The sequence below is a fragment of the Bos mutus genome, chromosome 1 (genome assembly GCF_027580195.1).
Source record: "Bos mutus isolate GX-2022 chromosome 1, NWIPB_WYAK_1.1, whole genome shotgun sequence".
In the NCBI taxonomy this organism is placed as follows: domain Eukaryota; kingdom Metazoa; phylum Chordata; class Mammalia; order Artiodactyla; family Bovidae; genus Bos; species Bos mutus.
The window spans coordinates 136,970,295-136,991,882 of record NC_091617.1 but is presented as its reverse complement, the minus strand read 5'-3'; the positions used below and the strand labels follow the sequence as shown (position 1 = coordinate 136,991,882).

General features: G+C 42.0%; 1 protein-coding gene across 1 annotated transcript in view; it reads right to left on the bottom strand.

The window, feature by feature from the left end:
- Nucleotides 1–21,588, bottom strand: part of CPNE4 (copine 4) — a 690,441-nt gene that overhangs the window by 160,256 nt on the left and 508,597 nt on the right. Inside the window, exons 6-7 of the mRNA XM_070386976.1 lie at nt 6,643–6,726; nt 3,669–3,758 (exon numbers count right to left, since the gene is read on the bottom strand). Coding sequence (XP_070243077.1) covers nt 3,669–3,758; nt 6,643–6,726 — 174 coding nt within the window. The remainder of the gene's footprint in view (nt 1–3,668; nt 3,759–6,642; nt 6,727–21,588) is intronic.

Below are 21,588 nucleotides of genomic sequence, written 5' to 3'. Positions count from 1 at the left end.
TGTATATATGTAACACATCTTTTTTATCCATTCCTCTGTTGATGGACATTAAGTTTGCACCCATGTCTTGGTTATTGTAAACAGGTAACTGACTACTTTTATGGATGTTTAAAAATTTTCATAATAAATAAATAAATAAATAAATAATTTCTGAAAAATACTTATTTGTTTAAAAATTTTTCCCCCAAAAGGAGGAATAGGAAAAATAAAACAAAAGAAAGCGCTGGTTTTACTTCAACTTGGTGTTACTGTGACCCTGAATAAATGAGAGCTAAAGATATCAAGTCTCATTTGGGACCAAGATCTCATTGTTAGAATTTTGCTAAGACTGAGACTATAAATGGACAGAGGGCTTAAAACTTTTTTAATTTAAAAGTTCGCTTTCTATTTTTTTTTTTTTTTTTTGTGGTGGCAAGGAGGTGCTGCCTTCCAATATGGCATATGGCACCATTTTATATTAGGGAAAGCTAAAGTGGAACAGCACTATGAGAATTTCACAATGGCATTTGTGACAAAATAATGAATACAAATAAAGAACAATATAGGAAGTCTCTCCTGCCTCTCAAAAAAGCTGCAGGTGAGTGATGATATTGGGTTTGTCACCTAGGGAGCTCAGCACACCTGGGTATCCCCTCTAGCCCAATCAGGTGCTGTCAACCTTGTAGCACTCCCTGTTCTCCATCCATTCCCTCTAGAAACAGCTTCTGTGTGTACCCTGTGCCAAGCACTGGGCTGGATGCATGCATATGCACAGAAAGAAACATGGTTCTCACCCTGCAGGAGCAAACCAGGAAGAATGAGTCACATGCTCAGGAAAGAGAGATGGAAACAGAAATGTTTTAAACAAGTAGAGAGGTGTCTCCCTGAGGTAGGTGCAGAGAACTGGAGGGCACCCATGGAAGCTAAAGACATCAGGGAAGGTTTCTGGAAGTGGAGGGATTTTGAAGAGATCTGAAGGAAATTAGCAGATGATGATAATCCAAGAAAAGTAGAAGAGTGAGGAGCAGGGAGGGGCATGTGCCAAGTCCTGAAGGCTTGGGGAAGGCAGGGTGGGCATGAGTGCTGGGCAGAGAAAAGATTGTAGAGGGGAGACTGAATGGTAGAAAGTGGTGGGGGCACTGAGTTGAGGAAGGGCTCTAACGAAGGGGCAAATGTCTGTGCCAGGGTTCTCAGTGTGGTCTAGGACCAGCAACATTAGCATCACCCAGGAAGTTGGAGAGTGCAAATTCTCAGGCTCAACCCAGACCTGATTAATCAGAAACCCTGTGGGTAATGCCCAATAATCTGTCTTAACCAGCCTTGTAGGAGATTCTCTAAATGATTTTACCCTCCACGGGACATTTAGTAATGTCTGAATATACTCTGGGCTGTATGACTGATGGGGGTAAAGTACTACTACTAGTGTTTTGTAGCCTGGATGCTGCCAAACATCCTACAATGCACAGGACAACCCCTTCCCCTGCCCTGCCCCCTGCCAAAAAATCCAAATGTCAGTGGTACAGCTGTTGAGAAATCCCGATCCTCTCTTTCTCTGTCTGTGTCTTCCTTCCTTCCTTCTTGTCTCTCTTTTATTCCCACTTGTCCTCTACAGACAGACAGCAGAGCACTCAAAAAAACCACAAAGTTCTCCTTTTCCACATATTTGTTATTTACTCAGTTACAGATAACCATCTCCTTTTATTGAATTAGCAATGCCCCAGGACTAAGTTGACCTGTGGTTAATATGGGCATTATCTTATTTTTGTCCCAAAGGGTCCATTTCTCTTCTTGGGAGTGGGATGGGATTGCTCAGAGTATAGGTGACAGTCCCCACCTCAGACCTGAAGCTATAGGTCTTGGCCACCCTGCACATGAGCTTATACCTGAGGCCCAAATAACCAGGAGTCTTGGTTTTGGCATGAAAGACAGTTGCAGTGAAAGTGGAGGCTTCCACAAGAGATATCAGGGATAATTCTGAACTCTTCATCCAGACCACAGAAGTAAGCATGTCCATAGATAGTACAAAGTCCAAACAATGTTTTTAAGCAAAGATGTAAAGTCACATGAAGAGTCTGAGAGTAACCAACAGATAGAATTCTGATCTGAAGGATAACATTGACAAATCCAATAATTATATCCACTAGAAGACGTTTACAGGGCAAAAAGAGTAAGGAAAGTGTAAAGTTACAAATATAAGCATTGGCAGTGCCCATCCAACACTTTCCAGGGGAGCTGGTGCCCCAATATGAATGTTTAGTCTGCTTATTATTATTCCACTGCGGTGGTAGGTGTACCAGGCTTTTAAAGTCTGAAGCCATTAACCATTTCCACTATCCAGCTTCTTTGGCTCTGTTTTCAGGCTCTCACACAACCCTCTAATAATGGTCTTCCCCATAGTTAACCCAGGTCATCCAGGTCATGGAGAAAATGACCTGGTAAAGTTGATAACGAATGTTGAGTTTGCTTGAGGGCCATGTTTTTCACTAAACAGGAACTAACTTATCTGTTGGTTTATGGCTCTGGCCTCTATTGAATCTACTTAGTCATCCTGATTGATAGAATAACCTCTGGGACACTGACAACATGGAGCTTCTGGACTTCCAAGGTAGCGTGAGAGCCAGACCAAGGACCATAAGGAACACCTCTGGGAATCTGGTTCTGGCACTAGCCTGTTGTCCTCTTTGGTCATCCTGATTGTCATAACGCATCTTGTCTTCCAACTTCTACATTCCCATGATATTCAAAAAACATGTGTGGTAGATTGAAAAAAGTGGCCATCATATTCTGCAGCTCCTTCCACCAAGAAGTAGAGTCTATGTCTTATTTCTTCATCCCTGAATCTGAGATGGCCATGTGACTGGCCAGTAGAACACAGAGGAAGTGACCTCATGTGAGTCCGAGACTGGGGCTCAAGACATGTGCATCTTCTGTCCTGGATCCTTTGGACCCTAAAGTTGTTGAGTGTATCAGTCCAAACTAACTTGTTGAATGATGAGAAACAAATGTCCCTACCACCTTGGTCATTCCAGAGGATAGCCAGACAAACCCCAGGAAGAGAGGTACTCTGCTTGGTACAGCTGACTGCATGTACATGAGGAAGTCCACCCAAGACCAAGAGAAGACCCTCTTGTGGCATGGTGTATGTCACATGTCCAACTCTTTGGACATCATGTCCAACTCTTTGTCACGCTATAGACCGTAGCCCACCAGACTCCTCTGTCCATGGGATTTTCTAGGCAAGAAATATTGGAGTGGGTTGCCATTGCCTTTCTCCAGAAGATCCTCTTAGATGAACTCAGCTTGCCAAGGCACAAAATCATAAGCTAAATAAATGGTTATAGTTTTAAATATTAAATTTTGGAGTGGTATTTCATGCAGTAGATAACTGACAACAACAGTATTTGTGTTTATAATAACTCCAAATTAGTCCTTGAACTTATTGCCACATTTCTCTCTGAGAAGCCATGGGATTTGCTTCTCAACCTAACACAACTGGGATTTATCTCTTATTATCTCAGGAGCCTCAAAGGCTCTAGCAGAAGGAAACCCCTTGTTTTTTTTTCATCAAGATGCTAAGAGATCTAGGTAAAAGCTACAGAAAATTTTGAGCCTGCCAACATTCGCTTGAGGAGAAACAGGAGGATTAAATATGTAAAACTGCATTTTTTAGACATAGACAGATTTCTGACCTTCAGCCGGCGGTCAGGATCTCCACTGCATAGAGAGTTTACAGATACTTTGAATGATTTCCAGGCTGGGCTTAAGTTATTCATCACAACCTGAGGAAAAAAGAAAGGAGTGGTGGGTGGGAGAGGAAATGCTTGACATTTTCATTTTCAACATAAAAACTACTTGAGAAGCATCGAAAGCTAGAGAAGCTTATGAAACGGACAGTTGTCTGCAACAGGTGCCTTAATGAAAACTTGCAGTAGTAAACCTTTGAAAGGTGCTCACTAAGTGAACATTATGGGCAGAACTCCTGTGATCACTAGCCTGGGTGTTGTTTTATGAATAATAACAATAATATTGTACAGTATGTGGGTGTTGGAGATGACCCTTTCTATGTCAAAAGAGGGTAGGATTAAGGAGATGGGCTGCCTCTGCCTCTGATAAAGGATCCCCTGTTCTGTAGGTCATTGCTATGGCATCAATTCCCTTCTATTGAGGTCAGCATACATAAAGTCTACAGGTGGGAAATTCTATTGCTGCAGTTGAGTGGTCTTTGGTGACCCGTGACCTTGGTTAGATCAAATTGCAAGTCAGAAGAAAAATCCTAGGAGTATGCTTGGAAGGCATGAAGGCAGATCTTCAGAATTTCAGGATCACAAACTAAGACTATAATGGAGTGTAATTCTTTTAAAAGCAGTTTACCAATCATGAACTTGGTTAAATTCTGCCTGAGGGTCCATTTGAGTCAAGTCTTATTCTGCCATCAAATGATTCAAATAATTCAATTTGGTTTAGAATGTGTGAGTATTTGCTCATATCTAGGATTGTACTGTATGCGCTGGGGCTGGGTCCCAAAGTGTGATTCTTGGAACTGCAGGAACTTTTTAAGTACAAATTCCTAGATTCCAACCAGATATACTGACAGAAACTCCCTAGGTGGGTCATTAGGTGATCCTGATGCATGATATTTGAGAACCACTGTTCCAGCGGACATACAAATGAAGTTAAATGGAATTCTGTCATATTGATTTCCTTCATAAGAAGTTTTTAGTTAGCAGAAATCTTAGTATTGTAAAAAAATTAATTCTCTATCCAACATAATTATTTTATAAGTGATTCCCTCTTCTTCTGAATTCCTTAATATAATGATGAATTATTGAGTATACTGTAGGCTCATTATTAAATTTCCTGTAGTGCATTAAAGAGTAGAAAAATAATGTTCCTGTGTGACTTTGCTTTTTGTTCTCATTCCTTGAATGATCAAAGTGATAGTGAGAAGAAAAGTTAGATAAAATTATTTTGGTTAAATCTCTCACCTTTATAGAAATATTAAGAGTGAAGATGTTTCACTACAACAGTTATGTAAAACTCAATAACAAATCAAAATTTCTACTAGAAATTTAAATCTGTATGTGTGTGTGCACACATGTGCTTACCCAGGGAGAATAGTATTGCCTGGTTATTTTATATCTATTGAATAAGAAAGAGGAAAAAGCAATGTTATGTTGATCGATTCATTGGAAAACTTTACAATCACATTTCTTGTGAGACTCCAGGAGCTCCTCACAATGGGGTATGGGGAAGTGTTAGAGACTCTGGGAACAGGGGAATTTACCAGCATTAAAACTGAAAGGAGGGATGCCGTCAGGAGAGAAGTCTAATATGATGCCACCCCTCTTCCTTCTCCCTGTACATTCAAGTCCCCGTGCACTGGTTGGGCAAAGGCATGAATGGGTACCACTTCTGATTCTCTCCAACATTCAGTTACTTCTTCTGAAAGAACTTCGTTCCATCAAAGGAATCTTTCTATGGGGAAAAAGTTCTACTTGGTGGTGGTGATGAGGTGCCACTCAGGGTAACCATCCAAGTTGCATTTGAAACTATTCCCTAGGGAATAGTTTGTGACTGTCCAAAGAGTCATACTGTGCTATTACAGGGAGTGGACATACTATGTATATCCAGCTCCATTCATGTATTCATTCTTTTATTAAATGCTAACCATGTACCAAATGACATTCACAGACTAGCCTGTCCAAGATTATTCAGTTTTTGCTTACCTTAAATATGACATGAAATGTTCCCCTAATGCTACGTGCAACTCTACCACTTCAGGAAAAAGGAACTGGATTTCCAGTGTGAGGTGTGGGAACACAGAACCTGCTATACTCCTGTAGGAGACATGACAGTTCCTTCTTTCTTTACGCTATGCTGCAAGCACAACAGTTCTTTCAGCTCTGAGCCATTCCTCCTTATCAATGCACTTCTCACCCCAACAAGTCTCTCTCTTGAACAAACTTATACAGAAAATAAAATACAAAGTGGAGTCTAGGGTTGGTTGTTAAGTGGGTGTGTGGTCACGGGTAGTGGTGGGTGGGATACTGAAGGATGAGGTTCACAGACATGTGGAGAGAAGGTGGGAGTATGAGAGGGAGAGGCAGCCAGATCAAGTACCTGCTGACACAGGGCAGCTGTTCATATGCAGACCTGACATCAGTACTGTATGTGGACTTCCCTGGGGAGGCTGATTGGCTTCTCAAATTACAGCAAAGCTCAGGGTCAAACACAAACAGTTCAAACCTTAGCTCTACCTCTTGCTCACTGTGAGAACTGGAAGGTGAATTAACCTCCTCAAAGTTCAGCTTATTCGTCTGTAATATGGGGTAATAATAGCCATGTCAAGGCATAGTTGTGAGAAGTAAATAAAATGGTGTATGTAAAATCACTCAGTAGATTGCTTGGCACCTCGTCACGCTCACCAAATGTTGACTAGGATTCATATTTTTATTATTAATAAGTTGCTGGCTTTCTGTATTAAAGGTCAATAGTGGAGAATATGTGTGAGAAAGGGTCTCCTCTTATAACACCCACATTCAGAATAAAGAGAGGACTGGGAAGACCCCAGGTCTTGGGGGAGACCTACAGACATTAAGAAGGTAAAGTCAGTGTATCATGTTAAGGAAACGAGACGGCAAAACTGAAGATGGCACTTCTCACCTCAGTTCGGTGCACAAGCTGCTGAGTTGCATCATCATTCATTCGAAAAATTTCCAGAAATGGGTCAGATTTACTGAAGAAATCCTAAAATAGATAAGCAAAAATGAGTTTTTTTCTCTCCCCCTTGCACAAACACATTTGCTACAGCCCTGGATAAAATACCCCTGAATTTGACCCTTCCTTGCTTTAGTCTTCATCACCTTTGGCTAGAAGGAGCTGTATCTCAACCCCCAAGTCCTTTGAGAAGACAGGACTTGGTTGATTGAAGTCCCAAGCAGTCTTCAAAGATCAGTTCAAATGCCGGGTCTCTAAGAAGCAGTGTATCTGCTGTCTTAAACAGGTTCATCCTAGTTATTGTAAAGCCTGTGTCTGATGTGTGAAATGGAGTATTTCCACCATAGTAAATACGGATGTCACAGTCATCAGCTATTCTGAGCCTCCAAATTTAATTTCTGGGCCCAGAGGGCACCGAGAAAGAGCAATGCCTCCAACTGGCAGCCATTAAGCTGCTGCCACAAGTTGCCCCCACTCCCTATGGTGAATGAGGAACTAAGGATGTGAAAAATCAAGTTGCAGGGTGCTGGCCCCAATAGCTGAGATGCATATTAAAGTAATGATTTCAGTTAAGTCCAGATTCTTGCATCTTCCTATACATAGAAAAGCACTAAATTTCTTAACTCAAAATATGTAAAGAAATATTTCCTTAATAAATTATAAGGAAATAATTTTCCTTAATTAACAATAATCTTCTTTGTTCAGACTACCTGCCCCTTGTTGCAAACTTCTTTAAACCTGACTCCCCATCCTGCCTGCCTCCGTGAAACAGATGGATAGACCCTCCAACTCTCAGGGTCATGTGAGATGCTGTCTCCCAGGCTTGAAAACCTAAAAATTCCCACAAAATAAAACATAACTCTCAACTCTTAGGTTTTGACTATTTTTTAAGTTGACAATGACTACAGACACTGTGGGCCTGTTATTATCTGTTCTGCCTTTGGTTATGCTTGTTAATTTTTATTACATACTAGACAGTTCAGTTCAGCCACTCAGTCGTGTCTGACTCTTTGTGATCCCACGGGCTGCAGCACACCAGGCTTCTCTTTCCATCACCAACTCCCAGAGATTACTCAAACTCATGTCCATCGAGTTGGTGATGCCATCCAAACATCTCACCCTCTTTCGTCCCCTTCTCCTGCCTTCAATCTTTCCCAGCATCAAGATCTTTTCCAAGGAGTAAGTTCTTTGCATCAGGTGGCCAAAGGATTGGAGATTCAGCTTCAAGATCAGTCCTTCCAATGAACATTCAGGGCTGATTTCCTTTAGGGTTGAGTAGTTGGATCTCCTTGCAGTCCAAGGGACTCTTAAGAGTCTTCTCCAACACTACAGTTCAAAAGCATCAATTCTTCAGTGCTGAACTTTCTTTATAGTCCAACTCTCACATCCATACATGACTACTGGAAAACCCATACCTTTGATTATATGGACATTTGTTGGCAAAGTAATGTCTCTGCTTTTGAATATGCTATCTAGGTTGGTCATAGCTTTTCTTCCAAGGAGCAAGTATCTTTTAATTTCATGGCTGCAATCACCATCTGCAGTGATTTTGGAGCCCCCAAAAATAAAGTCTCTCACTTTTCCATTGTTTCCCCATCTATTTGCATGAAGTGATAGGACCAGATGCCATGATCTTAGTTTTTTGAATGTTGAGTTTTAAGCCAGCTTTTTTACTCTCCTCTTTCACTTTCATCAAGAGGCTCTTTAATTCTTCTTTGCTTTCTGCCATAAGGGTGGTATCATCTGCTTATCTGAGATTATTGATATTTCTCCCAGAAATCTTGATTCCAGCTTGTGCTTCACCCAGCCCAGCATTTCTCACGATGTAATCTGCATGTAAGTTAAATAAGCAGGGTGGCAATATACAGCCTTGATGTAATCCTTTCCCAATTTGGAACCAGTCTGCTGTTCCATATCCAGTTCTAACCATTACTTTCTGACCTGCATACAGATTTCTCAAGAGGCAGGTCAAGTGGTCTGGTATTCCCATCTCTTTCAGAATTTTCCACAGTTTGTTGTTATCCACACAGTCAAAGGCTTTGGCATAGTCAATAAAGAAGAAGTGGACGTTTTTCTGGAAATCTCTTGCTTTTTTGATGTTCCAGCAGATGTTGGCAATTTGATCTCTGGTTCCTCTGCCTTTTCTAAATCCAGCTTAAACATCTGGAGCCTGGCTTGGAGAATTTTGAGCATTACTTCACTAGTGTGTGAGATGAGTGCAATTGTGCAGTAGTTTGAGCATTCTTTGGCATTGCCTTTCTTTGGGACTGGAATGAAAACTGACCTTTTCCAGTCCTGTGGCCACTGCTGAGTTTTCCAAATTTTCTGGCATATGGAGTGCAGCACTTTCACAGCATCATCTTTTAGGATTTGAAATAGCTCAACTGGAATTCCATCACCTCCAGTAGCTTTGTTTATAGTGATGTTTCTTAAGGCCCACTTGACTTCACATTCCAGGATGTCTGGCTCTAGGTGAGTGATCATATCATCGTGATTATCTGGGTCGTGAAGATCTTTTTTGTACAATTCTTCTGTGTATTCTTGCCACCTCTTCTTAATATTACCTGTTTCTGTTAGGTTCAGTTCAGTTCAGTCGCTCAGTCGTGTCCGACTCTTTGCGACCCCATGAATCGCAGCACGCCAGGCCTCCCTGTCCATCACCACCTCCAGGAGTTCACTGAGACTCACGTCCATCGAGTCAGTGATGTCATCCAGCCATCTCATCCTCTGTCGTCCCCTTCTCCTCCTGCCCCCAATCCCTCCCAGCATCAGAGTCTTTTCCAATGAGTCAACTCTTCACATGAGGTGGCCAAAGTACTGGAGTTTCAGCTTTAGCATCATTCCTGCCAAATAAATCCCAGGGCTGATCTCCTTTAGAATGGACTGGTTGGATCTCCTTGCAGTCCAAGGGACTCTCAAGAGTCTTCTCCAACACCACAGTTCAAAAGCATCAATTCTTTGGCGCTCAGACTTCTTCACAGTCCAACTCTCACATCCACACATGACCACTGGAAAAACCATAGCCTTGACTAGATGGACCTTTGTTGGCAAAGTAATGTCTCTGCTTTTGAATATGCTATCTAGGTTGGTCATAACTTTTCTTCCAAGGAGTAAGTGTCTTTTAATTTCATGGCTGCAGTCATCATCTGCAGTGATTTTGGAGCCCCCCAAAATAAAGTCTGACACTTTCCACTGTTTCTCCATCTATTTCCCATGAAGTGATGGGACCAGATGCCATGATCTTCATTTTCTGAGACATCATGTAATACTAGATACAATGTAAAACAGTTATAAAGGCTTTAGATGAGACTTTAGCTTCTAGCAAGCAGTTATAAAGGGGGCAGTCACCTGAATCCAATTAAGGTTGAGCTCTTTATACAGGTTGGTTTTTTTGAAAGTCTTTAGAAGTCTGATGTAGTTCTGATTTCTTTATTCCTTAGGTATAGTCCTTTAAGACTCTCACTCAAAAACTCACTGTTTATGATGGATGTTTCTCCTTGAAAAGCCGTCAATACTCATTTTTGTTGGTGAGAGTCTCTGGAAGACTGTTTATATCTGTTATTTCTTTTTTTTTCTCTTTTACTTAAAAAATATTTAAATTGGAGGATAATTGCTTTACAATGTTGTGCTGATTTCTGCCATACAACAATGTGAATCAGCCATAATTATATATATGTATGTGTGTGTGTGTGTATGTGTATATATATAATCCCCTCCCTCTTGAGCCTTGCTCCTACCCCTCCTCCATCCCTCCCCTCTAGGTCATCACAAGCACCAGGCTGGGCTCCCTGTGTTACAAAGCAGTTTCCCACTAGCCGTTTTACCCATGGTAGTGTATGTATGTCAGTGCTGCTCTCTCAGTTTATCCCATCCTCTCCTTCCCCACACTGTGTCCACAAGTCTGTTCTCTATGTCTGTGTTTCTAATCCTTCCCTGCAAATAGGTTCATCTGTACCATTTTTCTAGATTTCATGTATATGTGTTACTTGTTTTTATATTTTTTAAAAAACATGATATTTGTTTTTCTCTTTCTGACATATTTCACTGTGTATAGCAGGCTCTAGGCCATACTCTCTTGGCTCTACAGTTCTTGGTTCAGTTTCTTTCTAAGTTGCTATTTGCTAATTAGTGAATGCCCTGAGAGAGTAAGTCACTCCAACTGTTGGGCTGCTTCCCTCCTCTGAAGCCTCTACAAATAACCCAAGCTGGCCCTGTAACCCTGAGTTCCAGTTTTGCTTCCCCAACACCATGAGACTATCAAAACCACTGCTCAGTTTATTTTTTAGCAGCTGTTTTCTCCCTAGGATTTATGAATCAGCCTTATGGAATTGCCTTGAGTGGAAAATCTGTGTAGACTATCTGAATCATCTCAATGGATTTCTCTTCTTCCTGGCTTCTCCACTCCTAAATTTTGACTGCCTTTAAAAACTCCCAAAGAGACGTCCCATATATCTTGCTCAGTGTTTACAGTTGTTTTCAGTGGCAGAATAACATAAAACAAACAGGCACTTTAATACTGGAAGCAGCATATCTTTCTTTTAAGTTTGCTTTTTACCCCAATACATTATAAACTCTTCAGAAAAGAGGAATTATGTTTTATTTTCTTTTATGTTTTTACCTTTTCCTTAGCATTTTCTATAGCATCTAGTTTTTAGTGGCACACGTATTTACTGGATATATGAATGAATACACAGGTGAATGAATGAGTGACATGAACACTGTGTATATAATAGGAGGTTATCTGAGATGCAACTTTAGTCATCACATTCTTACTATGTATTTCACCAGGTTATTCCCTGCCCCAGAAATCCAGGTGGCAGCAAAGTAGAATAAAACCTAAAGCCATCTTAGTCTTTAGGTCAAAAAAATACTCTTAAGGAATATACCGATCATGGAAACTTGTGCTTGATATTAAGATTCAAGGAAGGATAAAACCTTTTCTCAGCCCTCCAAAGTGCTATCTAGTTTGGTGCTAAGTATACACATAAACATAACCAAGGGTTAAGTGTAAATGAATGAACAACAGAGAAGAGGGAAAGTTGATGGATTTTGACTATAAAATAAGATTGTGAGAAAAAGAAAACAAAGGATGTCACAGTCATCAGCAATTGCAGCCACCAGGGATGGTGAGCTGGTGGACCCTGAGGGAACTCAGGAAGGTAAGAACACCTGCCATCTAGTAGCCATCAGAGTGTAGCCACTCTCTACAGTGAACCCGGAGGAAACTCAGGATGAGAAAACACAGGATACTGGTCCCAGATAGCTGAGGTGCATATCAAAGAAATTACTTCAGTGAGCCCAGACTCCTACATCTTCCCATACATAGAAAAGTGTTTAGTTCCCTAACTTGGTTCTCTTTAATTAACAATAATCTTTCGATGTTAAGACTACCTGGCCTTTGTGGCAAAACTTCTATATACCTGGCTCCTCTCCTTGCCTCCTCAGAGCAGTTCTCTCAAGGCCACTTGAGATGCTGTCTCCAGGGCTTGAAGTCCTAAAAATTTCCACCAAGTAAAACATAACTCTCAACTTTTAGGTTATGAATATTAAGTATACAGCTGTGAGGAGGATGTTTCTAGGGAGGGAATAGACTGACTGAAGGTGTAAAAGAGAAAATACACACCAAGTGGCTGAATTACACTGTAGCCTTAGGTTGTGCAGGGGAAGAGTTGGAGGCAATCCTGGTGGAGCAGCTCCATGAAGTGGAGGACCTTACAGGTGCATCCCAAGTGTTTGCAGTCACCTAAGAGGCGGTGGGGAGCCCTTGGAGGATTTTGAGCAGGAAAATAATGTGATTGGCTCTATAGTGAAAACTTTGTAGGATACTTTAGAAAGAGGAGGGAGGAGGGGATATCTGCCTTCCGTTTGGCTGTCCTCCCCACCCAACCAGGACCAAATGCACAGAGTCTAGAAAATACCTTTCCTTTCTATTTTGGAAGGTGCCTGATTGACACTTGCATTCATCAGTAAGTCTGCCCTGCAAACCGTGTCTCTCCACAGAAACAGCTCCTGCCTCCTCCCAGACACACTTTTATCTAATGGCTACATCTTTGTGTAACTGAGCAGGATCCTATGGGGCCTTTCTGAGACAAACCCTTCCACTACATCCTCTGCTTCAGCTCCTCTCTGAAGTACCCAGATAACAGTATTTGATGAACATGTCCTGAGTTGTTCCCCAGATGTGAAAACCTCCCACCCAACAGATGTGAACTACACAATGACCTTCAACACATAGCACCCAGGCCTCCTGGAACCCAAGGATTGATCATGTTAAACCCTATGACACTTTCCTGTTATCCCACCACCATCAGCCAATCAGAGAATTATGCATGAGCTGATCACATACCCTGGGACTCGCTCCCTTCACCTGGCATTTTAAAAATGCTGTGCTGAGGAAATTCCCTGGTGGTGCAGTGTGTGCAGTGGTTAGGGCTCTGGGTTTTCACTGTCAGTGGTATGGGTTCAATTCCTGGTCAGGGGACTAAGATTCTACAAGCTAAGCGGTGTGGCCAAAAAAAAAAAAAAAAAAAAGTTTTGTCAAACTTTAGAGCATAAGCAACCCACTCCAGTACTCTTGCCTGGCAAATCCCATGGACGGAGGAGCCTGGTGGGCTACAGTCCATGGGGTCGCTAGGAGTTGGACACGACTGAGCGACTTCACTTTCACTTTTCACTTTCATGCATTGGAGAAGGAAATGGCAACCCACTCCCGTGTTCTTGCCTGGAGAATCCCAGGGATGGGGGAGCCTGGTGGGCTGCCGTCTCTGGGGTCGCACAGAGTCGGACACGACTGAAGTGACTTAGCAGCAGCAGCAGCAGAGCATAAGCCACCCGTCTCTCCTTGTTTGGCCCTGAAAGAAATCTTTCTCTGCTCCAAACTCTGATGTTTTGGTTTGTTTGGCTTCACTGTGCAGGAACACACAAACATGCATCTGCTCAAGACATTCACCCCTCAAGTCTATTTGTGTTTCATCCCTTATGTGAAAGAACTGGAGCCCCCTCCCCACTTCCTAGTGTGGACACACTAGCATGTTCTGCACGTCCTTGGGGCCCTCCTCCGGGGGGATAGACTCTTGGTTCCTAATACACTGGAAGAACTCTATCAGTTATTATTCTTTTTCCTTTAATTGATCATTTTAAACTTTTTGTTATCATTATTTTTAAAAATAAAAATATATATAAAAATAGAAATATGAAAAAATAGAAGAAAAAAAATGGTCCATAACTCACCCATAATACCACAACTATCAATAACAGTTTGATAATTTTTTCTAGAATCTAGATATAATTTTATTTTTTTCTTATAAAAAAATACTTGTACTCTATATACACTTTGGTATCTTATTTTTCCTAATAGAAGTATATTGTAATTTTTTAAAACTTCATTTCACATTCTTTTAAGATACTATTCAAGATTGGCATGGAATTGTCAGGAGGAGGTACTATAAATCAAGATACAATCTTCACCTTCAAGCAACTAAAAATCTAATGTGTAGTGAACTGTCTTTCAAATCCTGATTTCACCATATACAATTGGGATGATCTGGGACAGGGTATTTAATTTTTTCACATCTCAGCTTTCTTATCCATTAATTGGAGAGGATATCAGCCTTTCCTCATAGCAATGCAGAAGGATTAGAGGAAGTGATGCACATAAAGTTTTAAGTCCAGTGCCTGGCATATGATCAGCATTCAGAAAGCATTACTGCTATTTATTATTACCAATAAAAGAGAGAATACATGCTGATGCTGCTGGTGAAGTCACTTCAGTCGTGTCTGACTCTGTGTGACCCCATAGATGGCAACCCACCACGCTCCCCCATCCCTGGTATTCTCCAGGCAAGAGTACTGGAATGGGTTGCCATTGCCTTCTCCGGAGAATACATGAGGACACTTAGAAAAGCACTGTACAAATATCAGGCATAATTACTATTAAGAATTTAGCAGTACTTCTATCTGATTTCTGGAAATAAAACTACTCATAAGCAGCTCAAAAGCATCTCAAATGTATACTCAGAGATTCATAGTTAAAAACAACAAATCTGCATCTAATTGTATAGTTACTTGACCACAATCTGGAATTTTCAGCTTTCTTGGCTTTGACCATCAGTGTTAAGAAGGCCTTTAGGACAGTTCAGTACAATGAAAATTAATGATAGAGGCATTTTACTAAAGTTTTGCTATAGTGAAATGTTAATAGTGAAATAACTTGGAGGCTATATGCCCTTGCTCTTTTAGTCCAATATGAAAGGAATTTAGTTAAGGGAGATGTCAGTTGGGGTTTGAAAGAAAAAGGAAGCAGTGCATAGCCATGACAGTGATCATGAAAATGGAATACTGGAGCTGGAAAAAGACTGAATGATTTGGGGTCATATTCAGACACTGTGACTTCTTCACCTTGTGACTTTGGGAAAATTTTTTGGCCTCACTGTGCTTCATCTGTAGACTGGAAGTAATGAGACCCACTGTTAAGAATATGGTTATGTTTGGGGAGTAATGTGGGCTGACACCTGGTATATTGTAGATGCTCATGAATGATAATTTGTATCACTAATGTAGGGTGGATTAGTGTTCAGGCAGGCATACTTGAACATAGCAAAATCGCAGTATAGCCTGACAGAGTTACCATTGCTATAGAACAGGGATCAGCAAACTATGGCATGTGGCCCAAATTCAGCCCACTGCTTGTTTTGTAAATAAAGTTTTATTGGAACATTGTCATGCTCATTGACTTATGCAGTGTCATGACTGAGCAACTAAGCACAGTACAGCACATGGCTGTTTTCATACTGCAAAAGCAAAGATGCGTTGTTGGGACAGAGACCATACAATCTGCAAAGTCTAAACTATTCACCATCTGGTCTTTTATAGGAAAAGTTTGCCAACCTCTACTTTAGAGACATTTAGCTGCTTATATAGCACCCCATCAAACTAGCATCACAGCAACATTAAGAAAATACAGCATATAATGATCATGATTACAGATGTGAAGAACACCAGTGCAAGAATCAGTTTCAACATACCAACAAGAATACTTTCTCAGGAAAGACAGAAGAAAGAACACTTTGTCAGCTTGAATGTTCCAAAGTAATTCAATTCATATCTCTACTTGTTAGATTAATCACCAACTAGCTGCTAATGTAATGAGGAGCTTTAGGAGTTAAAAAGTCCATCTCTCCACTAAGTGAATTACATTAACGTGACACTAAAACCATTATTTCCTGCAAACCTCACCTATTTTATGTGTGAATCTCATGAAGCCTACTGGATTTCTGTCTTGAGTAGAAAGCTGCTGATCTGGACAGCATTTGAAAGGGCTTATCAGGCACTGGTGAGGGATCTCTGGCAGACAGCCTGCCAGGAGGAGCCCCAGGGGCGATCAGGTACCAGGAAGTGGGGAGTGAGGGAAGGTCCAGGCCAGAGGACCGGAGACAGAGGGGCTGCTGGGGGAGGGGGAGCAGTTGGGGCTCGGGGAATATTTGGGTGCCAAGAGCTTCTTAGATGCCTTTGGGTGCCTGGAGCAGTGTGCTTGCTTGGCTGGGAGAGGGAGGGACGTGCTTTTCTTTCACTTCCTGGGAGGATAGAGGCGCTGCTGGGGGAGGGGAAGCAGTTTGGGTGCAGGGGCCATTTGGGCACACTAGAAGCGGTTTGGGAGCCCTTGGCTGGCAGGAGCAGCATGCCTGCTCGGCCAGGAGGGGGAGGGATCCTCAAGGGTTGGAGGAAGCCCGTGGTTTCCCTTTCACTCCAACTGGAGGAGTTCAGGGCTGCTGGGGGAGGGGAAGAGGTTTGGGCACCAAGCTGGGAATGGTTTGGGTGCCTTTGGGCATCCAGAGCAGTGTGCCTGCTCCACTGGGAGGGACCCCTGAGAGGGCTGGAGGATCCAGTGGGGAACCCTCCTGGGGTACCCATTGCACTTGGCCCCAGGGAATCTTCTGGGGCCAGGGGCCGGGGTATCTGCCTTCTGGGGGCTCCTCTGCCCTCCGTGGCCCTATCTACTCTCCCACTGAGCCATCTTCCCTTTGTTCTCTGGGGTGCCCTGCTCTGCAGGGATTCCCCAGCCCCACTCCTTATCCCCAACACCGTGGGTCATCTGCACATGAGGAGTGGGGAGGCTCCTGCAGGGTTCCAGGAATAGAGAATTGCCTGGTGTCCCCTGCCCATGGGCCCTGGGAAGCTTCCTAAGGCCCCCAGGCTGACCTCTCTCTGTCCTTTGGGATGACTTCTGCCGTCCAGGGCCCAGGTCACCTTCCAAAGACTTCTCCAGGCCTCCCTCTGCTCTCCATCTTCCCATTTCCTCCCTCCCTCTGGGAAACCCCTGGGGCTCCCCTCTACCCTTCAAGGCCCTCCCCCCCCTTCTCAGGCACCGTCATCCCTCCAGGCTGAGCACTCAGCCATAAAGGATACCCGCCTCCACCTTCCAGATTCCTTCTCTGTTCTCCATGTTCTTCCTCCCTCCAGGGTTCCTGTCCTCTGTGAGTCCCTCACCCCTCCAAGGGCCCTGACTGCCTTCTGAAACTGGCTCTCCACCATCTGGGACCCCCTTAAACCCTCTGGTTCCCTCCTCCTTCTGGGGGGCACCCCCTCCATCCTCTAGGGCCCTTCTCCCTCTGACCTCCCCTCTGCTTTCCAGGCTGAGCTCTCTGCTTTCCAGGTTGAGCCCTCTGCCCTCTGGGGATCCATCTCTGCTCTATGGGGCCCCCTCTGTCCTTCAGGGCCACCATCAAGGGCACACACTGCCCACCTAGGGCCAGCAGGGAAGGGGTCTTTACAGGTGTGGAGGAAAGGGGAATCCATCTGGTGTTCCGCCACCCACTCAGCCCTGGGAGCCTCCTGGGACCTGGACCTTATCTTCTACTCCTCAAAGCCAAAGGCAATGCAGAGGCCACCTCAGTTGCATGGAGCCTGGGCCTCCCTCCATCCTCATCCAGGGCCTTTTCTGGAGGCTTGGGTCCTGAGTCAGGACCTCACCCTCACTGGACTCCCACTTCCACCTAAAAACTGCCACCTCTTAAGCCATTCCCTACCTAAACCCTACCCTTTACAGCCAAGGTTTGTTCTGCCTTTTGGTTTTTATTATTATTTTTACTATTTACCAGTGGAGTTTGGTTTTACTCTCCAGTAGTTGTTTCATACATATATTTATTTTTTTCTACTATTTCTGTTAGTTTTCTAAACTTATTTTAGTACTTTTTAGTCTTTGCCCCCTCTTATTTATATTCTTACTTATATTCTGCCCCCTCTTATTTATATATATATAATTCCCCCTACCCCCGCCTTTTTCTTCTTCTCTCTCTTTACTCTTGGAATACATTTTTACCCTTCAGGGGTTGCTATTTTTTGTTACTGTTCTGCCTCCCCCCTATTTTTTAAAGTTTTTTTTTTTCCCCCCCACAGCTCATGGCTTGTGGGATCCCAGTTCATTGGCCAGAGATCAGGCCTGAGCCCCTGAGGTGGGAGCACTGAGTATGAATTGCTGAAACAATAGAGAATGTCAGGTCCCAGAGAATATTAATCAGAGTGAGGGATCCCAGAGGTCCACATCTCAACACCAAGACCCAGATCTACCAAACTGCTTGCAAACTCCACTGCTGGAAACCTCAGCTCAAACAACTAGTGAGACAGGAACACAGTTCCACTCATCAAAAAGGAAAATGAAATGACAAAAAAATATGTTACAGATGAAGGAGTAAGGGAAAAAACTACAAGACCAAATAAATGAAGACGAAATAGGCAACCTATCTGAAAAAGAATTTAGAGTAATGATAGTAAAGAATTTTCAAAATATTGAAAATAGAATGGAGAAAATGAAAGAGACACTTAAAACATTTAACAAAGACCTAGAAGAAATACAGAATAAACAGTGATGAAAAACACATTCACTGAAATTAAAAATGCTCTATTGATAACAGAGTAACTGAGGCAGAAAGGATAAGTGAGCTGGAAGACAGAATGACAGAAATAGCTGCCAAGGAACAGGGTAAAGAAAAAAGAATGAAAAGAATTGAGGACAGTCTTAGAGACCTCTGGGACAATATTAAATGTACCAACATTCAAAGTATAGGGGTCCCAGAAGAAGAGAAAAAGAAAGGATATGAGAAAATATTTGAGGAGATTATAGTTGAAAACTTCCTTAACATGGAAAAGGAAATAGAGACCAGGTCCAGGAAGCCCAGAGAGTCCCATAAAGGATAAACCCAAAGAGAAATACACCAAGACAATATTAATAAAACTAACAAAAAATAAACCTAAGAAGCTACAAGTGAAAAGCAAAAATTAACATACAAAGGAATAAGGCTAATAGCGAATTTTTCAACAGAAAATCTGCAGGCCAAAAGTGAGTGGCAGAATATATTTAAAGTGAAAGACAAAAACCTACAACCAAGATTACTCTACCCAGCAAGGATTTAATTCCGATTAGATGGTGAAATCAAAAGCTTTATCAACAAACAAAAGCTAAGAGAATTCAGCATCACCAAACCAGACTTAGAACAAATGCTAAAGGAACTTCTCTAGTAGGAAACACAAGAGAAGAAAAAGACAAACCCCAAATGATTAAGAAAATGGCAATAGGAACACACATGTCAATAACTACTTTAATGTAAATGGATTATATACCCCAACCAAAAGGCACAGACTAGATAAATGGATACAGAAGCAAAGTCTGTGTTTATGCTGCCTACAAGAGACCCACTTCAGACCTAAGGACACATACAGACTGAAAGTCAGGTGCCAGGAGCCAGCACGGGAGTTCCCACCCATGACAAAGGTCATGCAGAGAGGACCTGACATGCAAAGGCAAATCAGGACTCGAGAGGCCCCCTGGATCTGCCCAAGCACCTACCCCCAAACCAAAATCTGTCTGTTTTACTATTTCATGACTTTCACTAACTCTTCTGACATTAATGGGGGGCTATCCCCGACCACCTTTCTCTGTAAGAAAATCAACTTAAAACTCTAGTTAATAAGTCTCCTGGGCATAATAGGAGTGTTTCAATTCAAACCCCTCTGATGACTTTCTAGCTTGCCTGACAGGTTTGTTCAGACTCCTGCAGCTACGCATGTGATTGTTCACAGCCTCCCAACCACAAGAGGCATAGGAAGCTTAAGATATTCTAACAATGCAGAGCTTCTCAAGAGAGTTATAATTGTTAGAATAGAACTAGTAGTGTATTTCTTTGTTGAGCCAATGCTTGCTGCCAAGTTTCCATATCCCTTACCTACTGTGTCCCTGGGAGTGTATTGATTAATATAGTTGGTATATAGAAATGTAAGTAGTAGCTTTAATGTTTGTAACTTTGGACCCTTGAGTTAATTCTTTTCTTGTTATAACCCACCATACTTTTGCCCTATAGGAATGCAACTTTATCTAATGCTTTCGGAGGGTGGCACCTAACTTTAGAATAATCACCTTTAGAGAAAAATAAGTTTTCTGAAGAAAGGGTCATAAAATGTTAACAGACCTCCTGGCCAGAAGATGATATAAATCACCTAAAGCTTTTGTATATGATAAGTTTGCAGAAAGAAAGCCTGGCTTCAATAAGGATCAAGGACTGCTGACCTTGCATGACTCTACCCCCCTCCTCCATTATCCTCTATGCACAACTTAAGGTATAAAAACTACTTTGGAAAATAAAGTGTGGGCCATGCTCATCAAGCTTGGTCTCCCCATGTCGTTCTTTCTCTTTCCTTTTCCTTTTCAGGCTGATTCCCTGGAGCGCAGGGGCCCTCTGCATTCACTTTCCTGCCTGGGCTTCTAAGACCCACTCGAGAAGGTGCCTAAGGTGCAGCACCTTCAGCTATTCGAGAGGGCGCCTGTGGCCTACGTGAACAGAGCAAGTCCCATGCTGGGGCTTTATTGGCTTTCTGTGTAAACCAAGGAATATCAGCCTCTTTTCTCTCCTCTATTTTCTCAACTGCAAAATTCTTTCCTTATCTCTTTATCCTTTTATCTATCCTTTTCACCAACGCTGTCCTCCCGAGGCAATCCCTGGATCCAACCGGGGCTGGACCCTGGCAGTCGGGGATGAAAAAGATATTCCATGCAAATGGGAATCAGAAGAAAGCAGGAGTAGCAATTCTCATATCAGACAAAATTGAGATTTTTAAAAACTGTTACAAGACATAAGGAAGGCCATACATAATGATCAAGGGATCAATCCAAAAGAAGATGTAACAATTATAAATTATGCACCCAACATAGGAACACCTCAATACATTAGGCAAATGCTAACAATCATAAAAGAGGAAATCAATGGTAACACAATTATAGTGAGGGACTTTAACACCCCACTTAGACTAATGGACAGATCATCCTGATAGAAAATTAATAAGGAAACACAAGCCTTAAATCACACATTAGACCAGGTGGACCTAATTGATATCTTCAGGACATTCCATCCCAAAGCAACAGAATAAACATTTTTATCAAGTGCACATGGAACATCTCCAGGATGCATTGCATCTTGGGTCACAAATCAAGCTTCAGTAAATTTAAGAAAATTGAAATTGTAGCAAGCATCTTATCTGACCACAATGGTATGAGACTAGATATTAACTACAGGTAAAAAAACAAAAAACAAAAAACTGTAAAAAACAAAAACACATGGAGGCTAAACAACATGCTTCTAAATAACCAATAGATCACTGAAGAGATCAAAAATGAAATTTTAAAAAATACCTAGAAATAAATGACAATGAAAACATAACCACCCCAAACCTTATGAGATTCAGCAAAAGCAGTTCTAACAGGGAATTTTATAGCAATTAAAGCCTACCTCAAGAAACAAAAGAGACAAAAAATAAACACTTAAAAAAGAAGAACTAGAAAAGAAGAATGGAAATCGTCAAAGAAATGAAACAAATGTAAAGTTCAGAGCAGAAATAAATGAAAAT